This window comes from Branchiostoma lanceolatum, chromosome 13 (genome assembly GCF_035083965.1).
Source record: "Branchiostoma lanceolatum isolate klBraLanc5 chromosome 13, klBraLanc5.hap2, whole genome shotgun sequence".
Taxonomy (NCBI): domain Eukaryota; kingdom Metazoa; phylum Chordata; class Leptocardii; order Amphioxiformes; family Branchiostomatidae; genus Branchiostoma; species Branchiostoma lanceolatum.
The window spans coordinates 9761778-9784395 of record NC_089734.1 but is presented as its reverse complement, the minus strand read 5'-3'; the positions used below and the strand labels follow the sequence as shown (position 1 = coordinate 9784395).

Here is a 22618-nt window from a genome sequence, read left to right as displayed (position 1 = left end):
GAAGACAAATTTGTATATGGGACTAATCGCTAAATGTTTGGGGACCTATAATGCATATTTTTCCGTTAACTCCTTGCTTCAGCAGATATGACTAAGATAATTCAAAACGAGTTAGATGTTGCACTTTTTGAACACCTTTGTAGTAATGTTTGAATGGATGCCTTGTTGGTGGTATGCTTTTGCATTGAGTGAAATGAAAAGTACGTCGTTCTCCCGGAGACGTCCACTGTTGTTGAGGTCGTTGTGGACCTAAACATATATATATTTACATACTTCACTCCCGAATAAACTATTGTACATTTACCTGTTGTGATTTTTGTTGTTGGCTTTACCGTAGTGGGTAAGGTTGTGACTTGTGAGGTTGGCCTTACTGTGGTCGGAATAGTTGTAACGTGTGTGGTTTTGTCTGAGATAAAATGTGAAGATGTAGAAGAAAGCCGTGGTTAGATTAGTTGTCGTCTAGACAATAGTCCTCAGAGTTTTAGTTTTGCTTTTAGATTTAATTGAGAAGAAATGTTAGAACAGCAATCATCGTGAATCAATATTTTCATGTATGTTGGTGATATGCCGATTTCGTAACGCTGTAATTAATGTCAATGCAGTTTTACCCGTGGTGACCAAGGTTGTAGGCTGTACTGTAGATGGTAGCGTAGTTTGCTGTGTCGTTTTTTGTGTGGTGACTATGGTAGTTGGTAAAGTAGTCTTTTCAGTGCTCTGCGCTGTAGTTTTTTCCGTCGAGACGTGTGTTGTTGGTAATACTGTTGTAGGGAGTGTTGTCTTTTCTGTTGTGCGCCTGGTCGTTTTCTCTGAGATAAGACAAATTTGCATCTGTGCCTTATTCTGTAATTACTGAGGCTTGGGCACCTGTAATGTATATTTGTCCGTAAACTGCTTGATTTAGCAGTGACGACTAAGATGATTTATAGCGAATTAAATGTTACAATTGATGAACACCTTTGTATTAATGTTTCAATTGATGCTTTGTTGGTGGTTTGGTTCGGTGAGTGAAATGAAATGTACGTAGTTTTTACGGAGACGTCCACTGTTGTTAAGATCCTTTGTGGACCTATACCTGTATATGTTTATATACTTCACTCCCGAATAAACTATTGCACATTTACCTGTTGTAATTTTTGTTGTTGGCTTTACCGTAGTGGGTAAGGTGGTGACCTGTGTGGTTGGCCTTACTGTGGTTGGAATAGTTGTAACGTGTGTCGTTTTTTCTGAGATAAAATGTGAAGATGAAGAAGAAAGGCGTGGTTAGATTTAATTTAGTTGTCGTCTAGACAATAGTCCCAAAAGTTTTAGTTTTCACTGAGAAGAAATACTAGAACAGCAATCATTGTGAATCAAATTTTTCTCCATGTATGTTAATGATATGCCGATTTCTTAACGCTGTAATTAATGTCAATGCAGTTTTACCCGTGGTGACCAAGGTTGTAGGCTGTAATGTGGATGGTAGCGTAGTTTGCTGTGTTGTTTTTTGTGTGGTGACTATGGTAGTTGGTAAAGTGGTCTCTTTAGTGGTATGCGGTGTAGATCTTTCCGTCGAGACGTGTGTTGTTGGGACTACCGTTGTAGGGAGTGTTGTCTTTTCTGTTGTGTGCCTGGTCGTTATCTCTGAGATAAGTCAAATTTGCATCTGTGACTTATTCTGTATTTACTGAATGCTTGGGCATCTGTAATGTATATTTGTCCGTAAGCTGCTTGATTCAGCAGTGACGACTAAGATGATTGATAACGAATTAAATGTTGCAATTGATGAACACCTTTGTAGTAATGTTTGAATGGATGCTTTGTTGGGTGTATGGTTCAGTGAAATGAAAAGTACGTCGATTTTGCGGAGATGTCTACTGTTGTTTAGATCCTTTGTGCTTCTACATCTGTATATGTTAATATACTTCACTCGAATAAACTATTGCACATTTACCTGTTGTGATTTTTGTTGTTGGCTTTACCGTAGTGGGTAAGGTGGTGATCTTTGTGGTTGGTTTTACCGTGGTTGGTATTGTGGTAATGTGTGTTGTTTTCTCTGTGATCAAATGTGGAGATATAGAAGAAAGGCATGGTTAGATTTAATTTAGTTGTCGTCTAGACAATAGTCCCCGTAGTTTTAGTGTTCATTGAGAAGAAATGTTAGAACAGCAATCATTGTGAATCAAATTTTTCTCCATGTATGTTGGTGATATGCCGATTTTGTAATGCTGTAATAGATATCAATGTAGTTTTACCCGTGGTGACCAAGGTTGTAGGCTGTACTGTAGATGGTAGCGTAGTTTGCTGTGTTGTTTTTTGTGTGGTGACTATGGTAGTCGGTAAAGTGGTCTTTTCAGTGGTCTGCGCTGTAGTTCTTTCCGTCGAGACGTGTGTTGTTGGGACTACTGTTGTAGGGAGTGTTGTCTTTTCTGTTGTGTGCCTGGTCGTTTTCTCTGAGATAAGAATATTTGTATCTGTGACTTATTCTGCATCTTTGATTTTTCTGTAATTACTGATGCTTGGGCATCTGTAATGCATATTTGTCCGTTAACTGCTTGTTTCAACAGTGACGACTAAGGTAATTGATAACGAATTAAATGTTACAATTGATGAACACCTTTGTAGTAATGTTTGAATGGATGCTTTCTTGGTGGTATGGTTCAGTGAGTGAAATGAAAAGTACGTCGATTTTGCGGAGACGTTTACTGTTGTTGAGGTCCTTTGTGGACCTACACATGTATTTGTTTATACTTCACTCCCGAATAAACTATTGCACTTTTACCTGTTGTGATTTTTGTTGTTGGCTTTACTGTAGTGGGTAAGGTGGTGACCTGTGTGGTTGGCCTTACTGTGGTTGGAATAGTTGTAACGTGTGATGTTTTGTCTGAGATAAAATGTGAAGATGTAGAATAAAGTCGTGGTTAGATTAGTTGTCGTCTACACAATAGTCCTCAAAGTGTATGAATTTATAGAAGTCGACTTTTCAACGCAGTAATCGGTATCAATGAAATTTTACCCGTGCTGACAAGGTTGTAGGCTGTACTGTGGATGGTAGGGTTATTTGTTGTTGGAGTGGGGAAGTTTGCGATTATAACTTATGCCTTGCCACAACCTGTTTTGTTGGATGCTTTGCAGACCTGCACACATATCTGTTAATACGTTTTACTTCCAAAAAAGGAATGCACATTTACCTGTTGTAATCTTTGTTGTTGGCTTAACCGTAGTTGGGAAGGTTGTGACCTGTGTGGTTGGATTTGCCGTGGTTGGAATCGTGGTAATGTGTGTTGTTTGCTCTGAAATATGATAGGAAAATTATGCAGTTAGATTTGTCCATTACAACGTGGTGTCCTTGAAATATGTAATGTTGGTTGACAAGACTCTTCAGCAATTATTGATTGAATGTAACTATGCTGCAGCACTCCTTTTCGCTACTCTATCATCGATTTCTATGTAGCTTTACCCGTCGTGACCACGGTTGTAGGATGTACTGTGGATGGTAACGTAGATTCATGGGTAGTTTTCTGGGTTTTTTTTTTGTGTGGTGACAATGGTAGTTGGTAGAGTTGTCTTGTCGGTGGTTTGTGCTGTAGTTCTTTCCGTCGAGATATGTGTCGTAGGAACTATTGTAGTTGGAAGTGTTGTCATTTCTGCTGTATGTCTGGTAGTTCTCTCCGAGATTTTAGAGCAATTGTTATCTGTGACTAAGTACTGTGTTGTTTTGGCGTCAAAAATGCAGATTTGTCCACTAGCTGCATGTGTCAGCCGTGATTACATTACTACTGTCTAACGAGTGTTTTTGTTGCATATTCTTGGTATGTTTGTAGTAATGTTTGGATAGAAGCTCTAAGGGTTATTTGTTGTTGGAGTGGGGAAGTTTGCGGTTATAACGTATGCCTTGCCACAACCTGTGTTGTTGGATGCTTTGCAGACCTGCACACATATCTGTTAATACGTTTTACTTTCAAATCAAGTATTGCACATTCACCTGTTGTTATGTGTGTTGTTGGCTTTACCGTAGTTGGGAAGGTGGTGACCTGTGTGGTTGGCTTTACCGTGGTTGGAATTGTGGTAACGTGTGTTGTTTTGTCTGAGATGAAATGCGAAATGTAGATAAAGCTGTGGTGAGATAAGCTGTCGCTTGCACGATGGTGTTTAAAGTTATAGTTCGGCTTGAGAAGAAACTGCTGGAGGAGTAAATGTAAGTATTTTATCTATAGTCAAGCCAAATCCATTTCGCTACTCTGTTTTGTATAGATATCATTGTAGTTTTACCCGTGGTGACAATGGTAGTTGGTAAAGTTGTCTTGTCTGTGGTTTGTGCTGTTGTTTTTTCCGTCGAGATGTGTGTCGTAGGGACTACTGTTGTTGGCAGAGTTGTCTTCTCCGTTGTAAGCGGTGTGGTTTTCTCTAAGATAATGTTAATTGCAATTTTTGAATAAATACGCAATCATAACGACAACGGGTTATAGGTGAGTCCATTAACTACTTGTCGCAGATTGGCGATCTATCTTTTTTACCAGTTTGACGTTTCATCTCCTTGATAGGTTGTAAAGATATAAATGGTTTTGCAAGAGGTGAAATCTACGTGATGCCTTTAACGTCTAGCTCTTTTGTTGGCTGCTTTGGGGTTTGTCTACATGTCTGCTTATAAACCTTTCTACCCCTTATAATTTTGTTTGGTGTATTTCCTGTTGTTTAGATTGTGGTTTTGTTTGTTTGTTTGTTTTGTTTGTTTGTTTGTTTATTAGGAATCTCCATTAGTTACATTGAACTATTCTTCCTGGAGTCCTCTACACACAATCGAATAAAATACATAACAACAAATTATACAGCGTGGTGTCTTTTTTGGTTGGCTTTACCGTAATTGGAAAAGTGGTGATGTTAATCGTTTTGTCAGAAATAACATATCAAATGAATTTACAAAAGAGTTTAATATTAAATTTTCGGAATAGGTTTCTACTAATGTTTGAACGAATCGTTCTTGTTACATGTTTTCAAAGTAGTTAACGAGTTTCTTTTTTTAATGCCTTCCTCTGTTGTTGGATTCTTTGTAGACCAACACACTTATCTGTCTATTCATGTTACTAACGAATTAAATATTGCACATTTACCTGTTGTAATCTTTGTTGTTGGCTTTACTGTAGTGGGGAACGTGGTGACCTGTGTGGTTGGCTTTATGGTGGTTGGTATTGTGGTAATGTGTGTTGTTTTCTCTGAGATGAAATGTAAAGATATGGAAAAGAGCGTGGTTAGACTAAAATCTACACAATGATGTTTAAAGTTATAGTTCAGATTGAGAAGTAATTTTAAGAGCTGTAATCTAATTCTTTTCATACTGGGTGAAGAGTTTGTTGTTTCACCGGTGACATCCACTGTTGTTGGAGTCTTTTTTGACCTACACAGTCACATACCTATTGATTTATTTTACTTCCAAAAAAAAGTTTTGCACATTTACCTGTTGTAATCTTTGTTGTTGGCTTAACCGTAGTTGGGAAGGTTGTGACCTGTGTGGTTGGATTTGCCGTGGTTGGAATCGTGGTAATGTGTGTTGTTTTCTCTGAAATATGATGTGAAAATTATGCAGTTAGATTTGTCCATTACAACATGGTATCCTTGAAAGATGTAATTTTGGTTGACAAGACTCTGCAGCAGTAGCATATAAGTGTTAGTATTTTTATATATCGAAGAAGAATCAATTTCTCTATTCTATCATAGGTATCGCTGTAGTTTTGCCCGTGGTGACAATGGTGGTTGGTAAAGTTGTCTTTTTGGTGGTTTGTGTAGTATTTTTTTTTCCGTCGAGTTTTGTGTTGTTGGGGCTACTGTTGTTCTTGTTGGCAGAGTTGTCTTTTCCGTTGTAAGCCGTGTGGTTTTTGCTCAGATGATATAGATTGACATTTATGACTAAATACTCTGTTTTATCGACGACCGGATTATAGATTAGTTTCGTATACACATTATTACTTGTTACCGCTTTCTAACCAGTTTAATGTTGCATTTTCATTACAGGTTGTAGTAATGTATAGATGGAAACCTTGATGGTTATATTTTTTGCAGTGAGGGAAAAGTACAAATTGTCATCATTTAGTAATTACCGTGTTGTTGGGTCATCTGGGATGTAGATGCGTCCATCAAGTGCATGTTTCGGCAATGATTACTAATACCCCCATTCCACTAGGACGGCGCTCTCGCCGCGCGCTCTCTGCGACCTAAAACAGAGCGCTGAACGAATTCCATAGATAACAAAACGAATATTTTTGCGCTTTATGTGTTTTGTTGTCTCTTCATCCATACTTTTACATTTTGCATGATATTCCCATTAGGAAAACAAGGATTAGACAAATCCGATTTTAGGTCGTAGCGAGAGCGCAGTGAAATCTCCGTCTAGTGGAATGGGGGCCTAACGTGTTTTATGTTGTTTCAAATAGTCTTGCAGTAAAACGTGAATAGAAGCTTTTTGGGTGGGTAAATATTTGCCGGTACCGGTAACATTCATTGTTGGATTCTTTATAGACCAATACACATATCTGTTTGAATATTTTATATTTCAAATAAGATATAGGACATTCACCTGTTGTAATTTTTGTTGTTGGCTTTACCGTGGTTGGGAGGGTGGTGACTTGGGTCGTTGCATGCCTTGTTGTGGGGATGGTGGTAACTACCGTAGTTGGGAGGGTGGTGACTTGGGTCGTTGCATGCCTTGTTGTGGGGATGGTGGTAACTACCGTAGTTGGGAGGGTGGTGACTTGGGTCGTTGCATGCTTTGTTGTTGGGATGGTGGTAACTACCGTAGTTGGGAGGGTGGTGACTTGGGTCGTTGCATGCTTTGTTGTTGGGATGGTGGTAACTACCGTAGTTGGGAGGGTGGTGACTTGGGTCGTTGCATGCTTTGTTGTTGGGATGGTGGTGACTTGGGTCGTTGCATGCCTTGTTGTTGGGATGGTGGTAACTACCGTAGTTGGGAGGGTGGTGACTTGGGTCGTTGCATGCCTTGTTGTGGGGATGGTGGTAACTACCGTAGTTGGGAGGGTGGTGACTTGGGTCGTTGCATGTTTTGTTGTTGGGATGGTGGTGACTTGGGTCGTTGCATGCTTTGTTGTGGGGATGGTGGTGACTTGGGTCGTTGCATGCCTTGTTGTTGGGATGGTGGAAACTACCGTAGTTGGGAGGGTGGTGACTTGGGTCGTTGCATGCCTTGTTGTGGGGATGGTGGTAACTACCGTAGTTGGGAGGGTGGTGACTTGGGTCGTTGCATGCCTTGTTGTGGGGATGGTGGTGACTTGGGTCGTTGCATGCTTTGTTGTGGGGATGGTGGTGACTTGGGTCGTTGCATGCCTTGTTGTTGGGATGGTGGTAACTATCGTCGTTGGGAGGGTGGTGACTTGGGTTGTTGCATGCCTTGTTGTCGGGATGGTGGTGACTTGGGTCGTTGCATGCCTTGTTGTCGGGATGGTGGTGACTTGGGTCGTTGCATGCCTTGTTGTCGGGATGGTGGTGAAATGAGTCGTCGGATGCCTTGTTGTCGGGATGGTGGTGAAATGAGTCGTCGGATGCCTTGTTGTCGGGATGGTAGTGAAATGAGTCGTCGGATGCCTTGTTGTCGGGATGGTGGTGAAATGAGTCGTCGGATGCTTTGTTGTGGGGATGGTGGTGAAATGAGTAGTTGGGTGCAGTGTTGTCGGGATGGTGGTTGTGGTAGTTTCTAGATGGTATTCACCATATGAGGATTGAGAAAGGGATAACGTTTAATGAATAATGAATTATCTGCCTACAGTCAAAAGTTTCTATTCCTTTAGATATGGTATAGAATTATAGATGTGTGGTTTTGCGTGTGGAGTAATAGATGGAGAGACGATCATTTACTATATTGGTCTGAATCGATATTTAACCAACTTACACATGTCGCAATGTTGACAAACCTTCATCTAACACTTAGATGAATTATGGCACTTTTGCATTAATTATGCAAATTAGGAATTTATTTTGCATAATTGGCATCTGTTGATACTCCACTTGCCATAAACTACATCTTTTACAACTAGTCCATCCAAAAGACAGGCCTGAAAAAGGCATCAAAGCCAATGTCATCTACAAACTGAAATGTGAAGAACCGAACTGCAATAACATGTACATTGGGGAGACAAGTCGACCACTAAAAGAAAGGTACAAGGAACATTGCAGAAAGAGCGCTAACCGCTACTCCTCTGCCATTTACCACCATCTAAAACACAACCAGGGACACTCATTCAATTTCGAATCCACTGACATCCTAGATCGTGAAGAACGCTGGTTCGAACGGGGAATTAGAGAAGCAATATATGAGAGGACGTACAACCCCGCCCTCAACAGGAAAGGGGGTCTACGCGTTCAACTTTCAGGCACCTGGGATAATGCACTGCCCACCACCCCCCACCCCCGGACAAGCAACATTTAGTTACTGTACTAGAACAACAGTAGCTAATTGAACTATTGGCATAAACTTTGTCTTGAATTAATCTTCTTTTTGAAGACTACTTCAAGACATCCTAAATTGTCTTTACCTCATTAACATATCTATTCAGAGTTTTGGTATAAAACCTGGTGTTCTCAGTCCTATCCTTAGTCACTGACGAAAGACAGTGGATACTGTCTGAAACGTCTGACTGTTTCAAAATCTTATCCAGTTGCTTGAGTAATATATTTTGGTACATCTTTTACATGTTTTTGAGTCTTATAATGGAAAAACACTGCAAATATAGATTGCCAATTAAGTCCCAATTAGCATAATTTGCACTTCATTGTGTACATATCTGTCTAAACTACCTGCATACTAAATATCATGGAAATCCGTCTTTCCTTTGTTCAGTTATTCCCCTTAGAAGATTTTCACAATAACGCCCCCTGCAGTTCCAGGGAAAGCTGCTAGGGGGCCCAAACCGACACCACTTCTTTATTACATCACAAGCTATTTGCCACCCAAAAATCAAGACCATAGCACGTCCAGGTCAAAAGATACAAAAATGGAAGTTCTGCTGCAGTACCAAGGTCACATACCAGGGGGTCCAAATTACCTTGAACTTCGGCTTCACAACACCTGCCCACATGCCAAATATCATCGTAATCAATCAAGAGGTTCTTGAGTTATGCTGACTAGAGTAGTGCGGAAACACAAACAGACAAACAGACAAACAAACAGACAGACACACCCAAAACAATATCTCCATTTTTCATGGAGATAAAAACGATGGTATTTGTTTCGTGTTGTTGCTGTTATCAAGTACTCGAAACACAATAAAACAAGAGTTCCACGACCTCATATCTCCATGAACAATTCTATTCATGCAAATGACTTACACATTTGCATGATATATGCTTGGTCATAACACCTTTATCTAACTTACACATGTTGCAATATTGACAGTCCTATAATTTTCCAATTAGATGAATTATAGTGTTTTTGCGTTGATTATGCAAATTAGGAATTTATTTGCATAATTGCTATCTGTTGATGCTCCACTTTCCTTACACTACATATGTTTCGTGTATTTGAGTCTGATAATGGAAAACACTGCAAACATAGATTTTCCTCATTAGCTATGCAAATTAAGTCACAATTAGCATAATTTGCACTTCATTGTGTAGATCTCTGTCTAAGCTAACTGCATACTAAATATCATGGAAATCCGTTGTTCCTTTGTTCAGTTATTATCTTTAGAAGATTTTCACAAAAACGCCCCTGCAGTTCCAGAGGAAGCTGCAAGGGGGCCCAAACCTACACCACTTCTTTATTACATCACAAGCTATCTGCCACCCAAAAATCAAGACCACAGCACGTCCAGGTCAACAGATACAAAAATTGAAGTTATGATGCAGTACCAAGGTCACATACCAGGGGACCCAAAATCGACCTTGAATTTCGGCTGCCCTCATACCAAATATCATCATAATCCATCAAGAGGTTCTTGAGTTATGCTGACTACAGTTGTGCGAAAACACAAACAGATAAACAAACAAACAGACAGACAAACAGACACGCAGACACACCCAAAACAATATCTCGATGGAGATAATGATGGATATCAGTCACAAAAAATACTTACGACACAGATGTAATATACTCAGTACATAAGTATTAGTATGGACGGACGACAGAAAATATACGAGATTATCAAATGACATTTTGCTATAGATTTTCACCTTCACAAAAAGTTCCATTCCCTGTGAAACCACTGTTGCAAACGCAGTACCATCCATCTTCCAGCAACCACCTCGAAATACACGTGGCATTAGAGTGGCAGTTGTGCACAACAGTGTCATTGCAGCTTAATAACACCGTGAGGGCTGTAACAAAGAAAATATAATTTTAACGATTTGAATTTGCCAGGAACGTTTATAGGATAATTTTCACAGCTGATGTATAAAAAAAAACATTTGTCAGTTGTAGCGGAATGATAATTCAATCAGAGATTTTCATATGTAGAGACCTAGATTTGAATTGAGCGCCTTACATTGAAGACAATCCTCATTGAACATTTAGAGCAACTATGTATTTATCACCTCGGTTGAAAGAGCACAAATTTGCTTTGTTAAATCCATACCTCTCTGCCCAGTAGTGGTCTGGTTTACATAATCACTTCCAACTGTGCTTCCTTCCAAGCTCTCCACCAGAGCTGTCAGATTTGCCTCTTCGTCTCTGTTTACGTCAGCCTCGACTATAGGAGTCACGCTCCCCTCCCTGAGTAACAAGTTCAGAAAAGAATATAATCCATTTCATCGCGTCATTGTCACAACAAGCAGCAGTTAGGCTGTAAATCATCTTTGCATCATTTTTGCTCTATCGTGCAGTACTAGCACCCATCTGGATCTGTTCCAAGGTAATCAATAAATGTGGCGTACTTAGATTAGCATGGTACATCGTATATGTCCAAACACTCTGTTAACGTTAAGCTCAAAGTTGTGGTAGTAGATCTAGACATCTAGATAGAGAATTGATAAAGATGTATATCGCTTTGGTACTGTACGAAGGCTGCGCCTAGGTAATGAACAACTAAATATTACTCTTTCTGGAACGTATTTGGAAGTGGTTTCATGTTTTAAATATCTAGGTGTTTGGTTTGACCCCAGTCTAACTTGGAGCATACATATCAACAAACTGTGTAATGCGGTGTCATCTAGGCTAGGAGTGATACGACGTTTAACTTTCATTTTACCTCCTAAGTCACTGTGTATGCTATTCAACTGTATGGTTCTTCCAAAGATTGAATATTGTGATACTGTTTGGGCCAACTGTGGGAAATCTCTCTCTGACAATGTCCAGAAACTTCAAAACCGAGCAGCACGGCTTGTCCTCGGTCTGTCACGTACAGCACATGTGGATAATGTACAGTTGTCTGCTTTAGGTTGGAGTTCCCTCGCATCTCGCCGGCAAATGCACCTCCTTCAAACTGTCTTTAAATCTATTCACCAACAAGTGCCAGAATACCTACAGATATTTGACAGAACATCTCACACTTATGCAACAAGACATAATTCAAACTTATCTTTGCAACTTCCGAAAGTCAGACTTGAATCAGGAAGGAGAAAATTTGCGTATAGGGGTGCATTTGCCTGGAATGAGTTGCCGACCACAGTTAGAATGGCTACGTCGGCGTTATCAAGGCGGACTTCAAGTGTAAGAGTCATCCGGCAGCTCGCTGCAAGCATCCCAACCAGAACCAGCACGTCTCCCTCGAATTGGTGCCGCTGGAGATGGCGGATGCCCAAAGTGTGTGGGTCTCAGATTCACAACCTGTCATCCACCTTAAACAAATTCACGCGAAGGCTACCGTGTCAATTGACACGGTCACCATACTCGATCTGTATTTGTATCTGTACTATGTATCTGTACTATGTATCTGTACTATGTATCTGAATACGAATAAAGATGATACGAGTGGTTGCCATCACAATGTTATTCTGTGCAGGGCACGCCTGAAAAGCGTCCACCCTGGATAAAGAAAACAGAAATAAATAAATAAATGTATTTTCTACTCACCGCAGTTCGATGACAGTGACGGTTCGGATCCTGACTGCCGGGATATGTGCTTCGAACAACTGAAGTAGCTGTAACAACCATGGACAGGTGATCATTGATTAATATCGTTTGTACACAAGGTTTAGTTATCTATGTTTAAGTACATAATTCTGTATTTTTGCTCGCATTTGTCCAATTTTTGTTTCTTGTTTGGGAACTTTGGAGCCACTTTGATCAAGAAAATGTTTTAGTACCACTAATGAAACTTCAACCATTTGTGATCGACCGCTATTCATTCAGCAATGACATAATTGCATGTACATGTAGAACCTTCACTTAAAAGTTCGACCTGGTCTCCCCAAAGTGGGAGTGTGAAAGAAGAATTTAGCATCTCGGAGAAAACAGTACTGGTGAATAAAAGCATGTCTTCAAGTTCCATTACAATCTCTGATATCAGCGTGCGAATGATTTATCCACTGCAGTTGACCATACATGTGTCCATTTAGTACGCAATTACTTAGATCATGTACCTTACTAACGAAGTCCAGTTTGAAGGTGTCGATGCTGCTCTGCGTCGCTGTAACGGTGGCATAGTCCAGGTTTGACAGCCGAAATGCCAGGTACACGATGGTGAAGGCTGATTAAAAATGAAAAATATCATGTGTGCATGGTGATGTCATATTGGTATGGATTGCTATTGTTTTGTCTGATATGAGATGTGGAGATATAGAAAAGGGCGTTGTTAGATTAGAATCTACACCATGATGTTTAAAGTTATAGTTCAGATTGAGAAGTAATTTTAAGAGAAGTAATCTAATTCTTTTCATATTAGGCAAAGAGTGCGTTGTTTCACTGGTGACATCCACTGTTGTTGGACTCTTTGTTGACCTTCACAGTCGCATACCTATTGGTTTATTTTACTTCCTAATAAAGTATTGCACATTTACATGTTGTAATCTTTGTTGTTGGCTTGATCGTAGTTGGGAAAGTTGTGACCTGTGTGGTTGGATTTGCCGTGGTTGGAATTTATTTTGATTTACCACATTTGTGGAAGGATTGACATAATAGGTGCACTATCACCTTTTTGTTGTTGGAAGTGTTGTCTTTTCTGTTGTACGTCTGAGAGTTTAGAGAAATCGTCATCTGTGACTAAGTACTGTGTTGTTTTGGCGTCAAAAATGTAGATGCGTCCACTAGCTGTATGTGTCAGCCGTGATTACATAACTACTTTCTAACGAGTGTTGTTGTTGCATATTCTTGATAAGTGTGTAGTACTGTTTGGATAGAAGCTCCAATGGTTATTTGTCGTTGGAGTGGGGAAGTTTGCGGTTATAACTTATGCTTTGCCACAACCAGTGTTGTTGGATGCTTTGCAGACCTGCACACCTATCTGTTAGTACGTTTTACTTTCAAATCAAGTATTGCACATTCACCTGTTATAATTTGTGCATGTTTAGTTGGCTTTACTGTGGTTGGAATTGTGGTAATGTGTGTTGATATGTCTGAGATGAAATGCGAAAACGAAACAAAAAGAGTTGATTAGATTAGGTAATGTTTGCGTCGTGGTGTTTGAAGTTATTGTTCTGCTTGGAGAGAAATTTTCAAGAGCAGTAATTTTAACTATTTTTTATCTAAGATGAATGTATTTGGCTACTCTATGATCTGTTTCACTGGTATTTTACCCGTTGTGAGCGAGGTTGTAGGCTGAGCTGTTGATTGCAGCGTAGATTTTCCGGTAGTTTGTTTTGTTGTTTTTTGTGTGGTGACAATGGTAGTTGATAAAGTTGTCTTGTCGGTGGTTTGTGCGGTAGTTTTTTCCGTCGATATATCCGTTGTTGGTCCTACTGTTGTTCGCAGAGTTGTCTTGTCCGTTGTTAGCCGTGTTGTTTTCCCTGAGATGATATAAATTGCCGTTTTTGACTAAATGTTCAAGTATAACGACATCCAATACTCCATACTAATGTTTGGATTGTGGTGCCTTATTTGGTTGGCTTTACCGTCGTTGGCAAAGGGGTAAAGTGTATCGATTGGTCAGAAATAACATATCAAAATATATGTTTGAAAGAGCGTACCGAGATTGGTCAATTACACCGTGATGCCTTTTGTCTTATCTGTCAATTCACCTTACTTACGAATAAAGTATTGACCATTCATCAGTTGTGATTTTTGTTGTTGGCTTTACTGTAGTGGGGAACGTGGTGAGCTGTGTGGTTGGCTCTACCTTAGTTGGTATTGTGCTAATGTGTGTTGTTTTGTCTGACATGAGATGTGAAGATATAGAAAAGGGCGTGGTTAGATTATAAATTACACCATGATATTCAAAGTTGTAGTTCAGATTGAGAAGTAATTTTAAGAGCAGTAATCTAATTCTTGTCACATTGGGCAAAGAGTGCGTTGTTTCACTAATGAGATCCACCGTTGTTGACGCTTTGTTGACCAACGCAAATATCTGTTAATACATCTTACTTCCGAATTAAGTATTGCGCATTTACCTGTTGTAATCTTTGTTGTTGGCTTAACCGTAGTTGGGAAGGTTGTGAGCTGTGTAGTTGGATTTGCCGTGGTTGAAATCGTGGTAAGGTGTGTTGTTTTCTCTGAAATATGATGTGAAAATTATGCAGTTAGATTTGTCCATGGCAACATGGTGTTCTTGAAAGATGTATTTTTGCTTGACAAGACTCTGCAACAGGAGCAATTATTGCTTGAATTGAACTATGCTGCAGCACTCCATTTCGCTACTCTATCATCGATTTCTATGTAGCTTTACCCGTCGTGACCACGGTTATAGGATGTACTGTGGATGGTAACGTAGATTTATGGGTAGTTCTCTGTGTTGCTTTTTGTGTGGTGACAATAGTAGTTTGTAGAGTTGTCTTGTCGGTTGTTTGTGCTGTAGTTCTTTCCGTCGAGATGTGTGTCGTAGGAACTATTGTTGTTGGAAGTGTTGTCTTTTCTGTTGTACGTCTGGTAGTTTTCTCTGAGATTTTAGAGAAATCGTCATCCGTGACTAAGTACTGTGTTGTTTTGGAGTCAAAAATGTAGATGCGTCCACTAGCTGTATGTGTCAGCCGTGATTACATCACTACTTTCTAACGAGTGTTGTTGCATATTCTTGATAAGTGTGTAGTACTGTTTGGATAGAAGCTCCAATGGTTATTTGTCGTTGGAGTGGGGAAGTTTGCGGTTATAACTTATGCTTTGCCACAACCAGTGTTGTTGGATGCTTTGCAGACCTGCACACCTATCTGTTAGTACGTTTTACTTTCAAATCAAGTATTGCACATTCACCTGTTGTAATTTGTGTGGTTGGCTTTACCGTGGTTGAAATTGTGGTAATGTGTGTTGATATGTCTGAGATGAAATGCGAAAACGAAACAAAAAGAGTTGATTAGATTAGCTAATGTTTGCGTCGTGGTGTTTAAAGTTATAGTTCTGCTTGGAGAGAAATTTTCAAGAGCAGTAATTCTGACTATTTTATATCTAAGATGAATGTATTTGGCTACTCTATGATCTGTTTCACTGGTATTTTACCCGTTGTGAGCGAGGTTGTAGGCTGAGCTGTTGATTGCAGCGTAGATTTTCCGGTAGTTTGTTTTGTTGTTTTTTGTGTGGTGACAATGGTAGTTGGTAAAGTTGTCTTGTCGGTGGTTTGTGCAGTAGTTTTTTCCGTCGATATATGCGTTGTTGGTCCTACTGTTGTTCGCAGAGTTGTCTTGTCCGTTGTTAGCCGTGTTGTTTTCCCTGAGATGATATAAATTGCCGTTTTTGACTAAATGTTCAAGTATAACGACATCCAATACTCCATACTAATGTTTGGATTGTGGTGCCTTATTTGGTTGGCTTTACCGTCGTTGGCAAAGGGGTAAAGTGTATCGATTGGTCAGAAATAACATATCAAAATATATGTTTGAAAGAGCGTACCGAGATTGGTCAATTACACCGTGATGCCTTTTGTCTTATCTGTCAATTCACCTTACTTACGAATAAAGTATTGACCATTCATCAGTTGTGATTTTTGTTGTTGGCTTTACTGTAGTGGGGAACGTGGTGAGCTGTGTGGTTGGCTCTACCGTAGTTGGTATTGTGCTAATGTGTGTTGTTTTGTCTGACATGAGATGTGAAGATATAGAAAAGGGCGTGGTTAGATTATAAATTACACCATGATATTTAAAGCTGTAGTTCAGATTGATGGGAGTAATTTTAAGAGCAGTAATCTAATTCTTGTCACATTGGGCAAAGAGTGCGTTGTTTCACTAATGAGATCCACCGTTGTTGACGCTTTGTTGACCAACGCAAATATCTGTTAATACATCTTACTTCCGAATTAAGTATTGCGCATTTACCTGTTGTAATCTTTGTTGTTGGCTTAACCGTAGTTGGGAAGGTTGTGAGCTGTGTGGTTGGATTTGCCGTGGTTGAAATCGTGGTAAGGTGTGTTGTTTTCTCTGAAATATGATGTGAAAATTATGCAGTTAGATTTGTCCATGGCAACATGGTGTTCTTGAAAGATGTACTTTTGCTTGACAAGACTCTGCAACAGGAGCAATTATTAATTGAATTGAACTATGCTGCAGCACTCCATTTCGCTACTCTATCATCGATTTTTATGTAGCTTTACCCGTCGTGACCACGGTTATAGGATGTACTGTGGATGGTAACGTAGATTTATGGGTAGTTCTCTGTGTTGCTTTTTGTGTGGTGACAATAGTAGTTTGTAGAGTTGTCTTGTCGGTTGTTTGTGCTGTAGTTCTTTCCGTCGAGATGTGTGTCGTAGGAACTATTGTTGTTGGAAGTGTTGTCTTTTCTGTTGTACGTCTGGTAGTTTTCTCTGAGATTTTAGAGAAATCGTCATCCGTGACTAAGTACTGTGTTGTTTTGGAGTCAAAAATGTAGATGCGTCCACTAGCTGTATGTGTCAGCCGTGATTACATCACTACTTTCTAACGAGTGTTGTTGTTGCATATTCTTGATAAGTGTGTAGTACTGTTTGGATAGAAGCTCCAATGGTTATTTGTCGTTGGAGTGGGGAAGTTTGCGGTTATAACTTATGCTTTGCCACAACCAGTGTTGTTGGATGCTTTGCAGACCTGCACACCTATCTGTTAGTACGTTTTACTTTCAAATCAAGTATTGCACATTCACCTGTTGTAATTTGTGTGGTTGGCTTTACCGTGGTTGAAATTGTGGTAATGTGTGTTGATATGTCTGAGATGAAATGCGAAAACGAAACAAAAAGAGTTGATTAGATTAGCTAATGTTTGCGTCGTGGTGTTTAAAGTTATAGTTCTGCTTGGAGAGAAATTTTCAAGAGCAGTAATTCTGACTATTTTATATCTAAGATGAATGTATTTGGCTACTCTATGATCTGTTTCACTGGTATTTTACCCGTTGTGAGCGAGGTTGTAGGCTGAGCTGTTGATTGCAGCGTAGATTTTCCGGTAGTTTGTTTTGTTGTTTTTTGTGTGGTGACAATGGTAGTTGGTAAAGTTGTCTTGTCGGTGGTTTGTGCAGTAGTTTTTTCCGTCGATATATGCGTTGTTGGTCCTACTGTTGTTCGCAGAGTTGTCTTGTCCGTTGTTAGCCGTGTTGTTTTCCCTGAGATGATATAAATTGCCGTTTTTGACTAAATGTTCAAGTATAACGACATCCAATACTCCATACTAATGTTTGGATTGTGGTGCCTTATTTGGTTGGCTTTACCGTCGTTGGCAAAGGGGTAAAGTGTATCGATTGGTCAGAAATAACATATCAAAATATATGTTTGAAAGAGCGTACCGAGATTGGTCAATTACACCGTGATGCCTTTTGTCTTATCTGTCAATTCACCTTACTTACGAATAAAGTATTGACCATTCATCAGTTGTGATTTTTGTTGTTGGCTTTACTGTAGTGGGGAACGTGGTGGGCTGTGTGGTTGGCTCTACCGTAGTTGGTATTGTGCTAATGTGTGTTGTTTTGTCTGACATGAGATGTGAAGATATAGAAAAGGGCGTGGTTAGATTATAAATTACACCATGATATTTAAAGCTCTAGTTCAGATTGATGGGAGTAATTCTAAGAGCAGTAATCTAATTCTTGTCACATTGGGCAAAGAGTGCGTTGTTTGACTAATGAGATCCACCGTTGTTGACGCTTTGTTGACCAACGCAAATATCTGTTAATACATCTTACTTCCGAATTAAGTATTGCGCATTTACCTGTTGTAATCTTTGTTGTTGGCTTAACCGTAGTTGGGAAGGTTGTGAGCTGTGTGGTTGGATTTGCCGTGGTTGAAATCGTGGTAAGGTGTGTTGTTTTCTCTGAAATATGATGTGAAAATTATGCAGTTAGATTTGTCCATTGCAACATGGTGTTCTTGAAAGATGTACTTTTGCTTGACAAGACTCTGCAACAGGAGCAATTATTAATTGAATTGAACTAGGCTGCAGCACTCCGTTTCACTACTCTATTATCGATTTCTATGTAGCTTTACCCGTCGTGACCAGGGTTATAGGATGTACTGTGGATGGTAACGTAGATTTATGGGTAGTTCTCTGTGTTGCTTTTTGTGTGGTGACAATAGTAGTTTGTAGAGTTGTCTTGTCGGTTGTTTGTGCTGTAGTTCTTTCCGTCGAGATGTGTGTCGTAGGAACTATTGTTGTTGGAAGTGTTGTCTTTTCTGTTGTACGTCTGGCAGTTTTCTCTGAGATTTTAGAGAAATCGTCATCCGTGACTAAGTACTGTGTTGTTTTGGCGTCAAAAATGTAGATGCGTCCACTAGCTGTATGTGTCAGCCGCGATTACATCACTACTTTCTAACGAGTGTTGTTGTTGCATATTCTTGATAAGTGTGTAGTACTGTTTGGATAGAACCTCCAAGGGTTATTTGTCATTGGAGTGGGGAAGTTTGCGGTTATGAATTATAATTTGCCACAACCGGTGTTGTTGCATGCTTTGCAGACCTGCACACCTATCTGTTAGAACGTTTTACTTTCAAATCAATTATTGCACATTCACCTGTTGTAATTTGTGTGGTTGGCTTTACCGTGGTTGAAATGGTGGTAATGTGTGTCGATATGTCTGAGATGAAATGCGAAAACGAAACAAAAAGAGTTGATTAGATTAGCTAATGTTTGCGTCGTGGTGTTTAAAGTTATAGTTCTGCTTGGAGAGAAATTTTCAAGAGCAGTAATTCTGACTATGTTATATCTAAGATGAATGTATTTGGCTACTCTATGATCTGTTTCACTGGTATTTTACCCGTTGTGAGCGAGGTTGTAGGCTGAGCTGTTGATTGCAGCGTAGATTTTCCGGTAGTTTGTTTTGTTGTTTTTTGTGTGGTGACAATGGTAGTTGGTAAAGTTGTCTTGTCGGTGGTTTGTGCAGTAGTTTTTTCCGTCGATATATGCGTTGTTGGTCCTACTGTTGTTCGCAGAGTTGTCTTGTCCGTTATATGCCGTGTTGTTTTCCCTGAGATGATTTAAATTGCCGTTTTTGACTAAATGTTCAAGTATAACGACATCCAATACTCCATACTAATGTTTGGATTGTGGTGCCTTATTTGGTTGGCTTTACCGTCGTTGGCAAAGGGGTAAAGTGTATCGATTGGTCAGAAATAACATATCAAAATATATGTTTGAAAGAGCGTACCGAGATTGGTCAATTACACCGTGATGCTTTTTGTCTTATCTGTCAATTCACCTTACTTACGAATAAAGTATTGACCATTCATCAGTTGTGATTTTTGTTGTTGGCTTTACTGTAGTGGGGAACGTGGTGAGCTGTGTGGTTGGCTCTACCGTAGTTGGTATTGTGCTAATGTGTGTTGTTTTGTCTGACATGAGATGTGAAGATATAGAAAAGGGCGTGGTTAGATTATAAATTACACCATGATATTTAAAGCTGTAGTTCAGATTGATGGGAGTAATTCTAAGAGCAGTAATCTAATTCTTGTCACATTGGGCAAAGAGTGCGTTGTTTGACTGATGAGATCCACCGTTGTTGACGCTTTGTTGACCAACGCAAATATCTGTTAATACATCTTACTTCCGAATTAAGTATTGCGCATTTACCTGTTGTAATCTTTGTTGTTGGCTTAACCGTAGTTGGGAAGGTTGTGAGCTGTGTGGTTGGATTTGCCGTGGTTGAAATCGTGGTAAGGTGTGTTGTTTTCTCTGAAATATGATGTGAAAATTATGCAGTTAGATTTGTCCATGGCAACATGGTGTTCTTGAAAGATGTACTTTTGCTTGACAAGACTCTGCAACAGGAGCAATTATTAATTGAATTGAACTATGCTGCAGCACTCCGTTTCACTACTCCATCATCGATTTCTATGAGGCTTTCCCCGTCGTGACCAGGGTTATAGGATGTACTGTGGATGGTAACGTAGATTTATGGGTAGTTCTCTGTGTTGCTTTTTGTGTGGTGACAATAGTAGTTTGTAGAGTTGTCTTGTCGGTTGTTTGTGCTGTAGTTCGTTCCGTCGAGATGTATGTCGTAGGAACTATTGTTGTTGGAAGTGTTGTCTTTTCTGTTGTACGTCTGGTAGTTTTCTCTGAGATTTTAGAGAAATCGTCATCCGTGACTAAGTACTGTGTTGTTTTGGCGTCAAAAATGTAGATGCGTCCACTAGCTGTATGTGTCAGCCATGATTACATAACTACTTTCTAACGAGTGTTGTTGTTAATTAATTTTTATGTTGCATATTCTTGATAAGTGTGTAGTACTGTTTGGATAGAAGCTCCAAGGGTTATTTGTCGTTGGAGTGGGGAGTTTGCAGTTATAACTTATGCTTTGCCACAACCAGTGTTGTTGGATGCTTTGCAGACCTGCACACCTATCTGTTAGTACGGTTTTCTTTCAAATCAAGTATTGCACATTCACCTGTTGTAATTTGTATGGTTGGCTTTACCGTGGTTGGAATTGTGGTAATGTGTGTTGATATGTCTGAGATGAAATGCGAAAACGAAACAAAAAGGGTTGATTAGATTAGCTAATGTTTGCGTCGTGGTGTTTAAAGTTATAGTTCTGCTTGGAGAGAAATTTTCAAGAGCAGTAATTCTGACTATTTTATATCTAAGATGAATGTATTTGGCTACTCTATGATCTGTTTAACAGTTATTTTACCCGTTGTGAGCGAGGTTGTAGGCTGAGCTGTTGATTGCAGCGTAGATTTTCCGGTAGTTTGTTTTGTTGTTTTTTGTGTGGTGACAATGGTAGTTGGTAAAGTTGTCTTGTCGGTGGTTTGTGCAGTAGTTTTTTCCGTCGATATATGCGTTGTTGGGCCTACTGTTGTTGGCAGAGTTGTCTTGTCCGTTGTTAGCCGTGTTGTTTTCCCTGAAATGATATAAATTGCCATTTTTGACTAAATGTTCAAGTATAACGACATCCAATACTCCATACTAATGTTTGGATTGTGGTGCCTTATTTGGTTGGCTTTACCGTCGTTGGCAAAGGGGTAAAGTGTATCGATTGGTCAGAAATAACATATCAAAATATATGTTTGAAAGAGCGTACCTAGATTGGTCAATTACACCGTGATGCTTTTTGTCTTATCTGTCAATTCACCTGACTAACGAATAAAGTATGGCCATTCATCAGTTGTGATTTTTGTTGTTGGCTTTACTGTAGTGGGGAACGTGGTGAGCTGTGTGGTTGGCTCTTTCGTAGTTGGTACTGTGCTAATGTGTGTTGTTTTGTCCGACATGGGATTTGAACATGTAGAAAAGGGCGTGGTTAGATTATGAATTACACCATGATATTTAAAGTTGTAGTTCAGATTGAGAAGTAATTTTAAGAGCATTAATCTGATCCTTTTCATATTTGGTGAAGAGTATGTTGTTTCACCAGTGATATCCACAGTTGTTGACGCTTTGTTGACCTACGCAAATATCTGTTAATGTTAGGCAACGATGACGTTGAAGAAGTTTATTGCAAGTTCATGCCCGTGGGCTAATTGCAAATACATGATAAAAACATAGGAAAAACATACATGCGTCAGTAAACTGTGTCTGACTTTGCTGTAACAATAGGTTACTGATACTATATACAATTGTTGGCTATATCTAAATTAGCTGGGGTACATCTTACTTCCGAATTAAGTATTGCGCATTTACCTGTTGTAATCTTTGTTGTTGGCTTAACCGTAGTTGGGATGGTTGTGACCTGTGTGGTTGGATTTGCCGTGGTTGGAATCGTGGTAAGGTGTGTTGTTTTCTCTGAAATATGATGTGAAAATTATGCAGTTAGATTTGTCCATTGCAACATGGTGTTCTTGAAAGATGTACTTTTGGTTGACAAGACTCTGCCACAGAAGCAATTATTGATTGAATGGAACTATGCTGCAGCACTCCATTTCGCTACGCTATCATCGATTTCTGATTAGCTTTAACCGTCGTGACCAGGGTTGTAGGATGTACTGTGGATGGTAACGTAGATTGATTAGTAGTTCTTTGTGTTGTTTTTTTGTGTGGTGACAATGGTACTTTGTAGAGTTGTCTTGTCGGTGGTTTGTGCTGTAGTTCTTTCCGTCGAGCTGTGTGTCGTAGGAACTATTGTTGTTGGAAGTGTTGTCTTTTCTGTTGTACGTCTGGTAGTTTTCTCTGAGATTTTAGAGAAATCGTAATCTGTGACTAAGTACTGTGTTGTTTTGGCGTCAAAAATGTAGAT

At 39.6% G+C, this 22618-nt stretch overlaps 2 protein-coding genes across 52 annotated transcripts in view; one reads left to right on the top strand and one right to left on the bottom strand.

The window, feature by feature from the left end:
- The window catches only part of LOC136447472 (mucin-3B-like), a 180292-nt gene that overhangs the window by 122247 nt on the left and 35427 nt on the right, over positions 1–22618 (bottom strand). For 47 of the 50 annotated variants that reach the window (XM_066446394.1, XM_066446395.1, XM_066446396.1 and 44 more), the window contains 20 exons: positions 22066–22167; positions 21077–21286; positions 20020–20121; positions 19208–19417; positions 18166–18267; positions 17354–17563; positions 16312–16413; positions 15500–15709; positions 14461–14562; positions 13651–13860; positions 12499–12605; positions 11990–12057; positions 10554–10690; positions 10153–10296; positions 6548–7678; positions 5432–5533; positions 5088–5189; positions 4249–4383; positions 3962–4063; positions 3168–3269 (listed from right to left, as the gene is read on the bottom strand). In XM_066446394.1, the coding sequence (XP_066302491.1) occupies positions 3168–3269; positions 3962–4063; positions 4249–4383; positions 5088–5189; positions 5432–5533; positions 6548–7678; positions 10153–10296; positions 10554–10690; positions 11990–12057; positions 12499–12605; positions 13651–13860; positions 14461–14562; positions 15500–15709; positions 16312–16413; positions 17354–17563; positions 18166–18267; positions 19208–19417; positions 20020–20121; positions 21077–21286; positions 22066–22167 (3690 nt within the window). The remainder of the gene's footprint in view (positions 1–3167; positions 3270–3961; positions 4064–4248; positions 4384–5087; positions 5190–5431; positions 5534–6547; positions 7679–10152; positions 10297–10553; positions 10691–11989; positions 12058–12498; positions 12606–13650; positions 13861–14460; positions 14563–15499; positions 15710–16311; positions 16414–17353; positions 17564–18165; positions 18268–19207; positions 19418–20019; positions 20122–21076; positions 21287–22065; positions 22168–22618) is intronic. The other 3 variants (XM_066446404.1, XM_066446423.1, XM_066446421.1) reach the window with 3 other exon arrangements.
- LOC136447475 (uncharacterized) overlaps positions 1–22618 on the top strand; it is a 162181-nt gene that overhangs the window by 132673 nt on the left and 6890 nt on the right. The window contains exon 15 of one of the 2 annotated variants that reach the window (XR_010757726.1): positions 11995–12076. The gene's annotated coding sequence lies outside the window, so the exon portion shown is untranslated. Of the gene's footprint in view, positions 1–11994; positions 12514–22618 lie in introns of those variants that run through there. The other variant, XM_066446450.1, reaches the window with a different exon arrangement.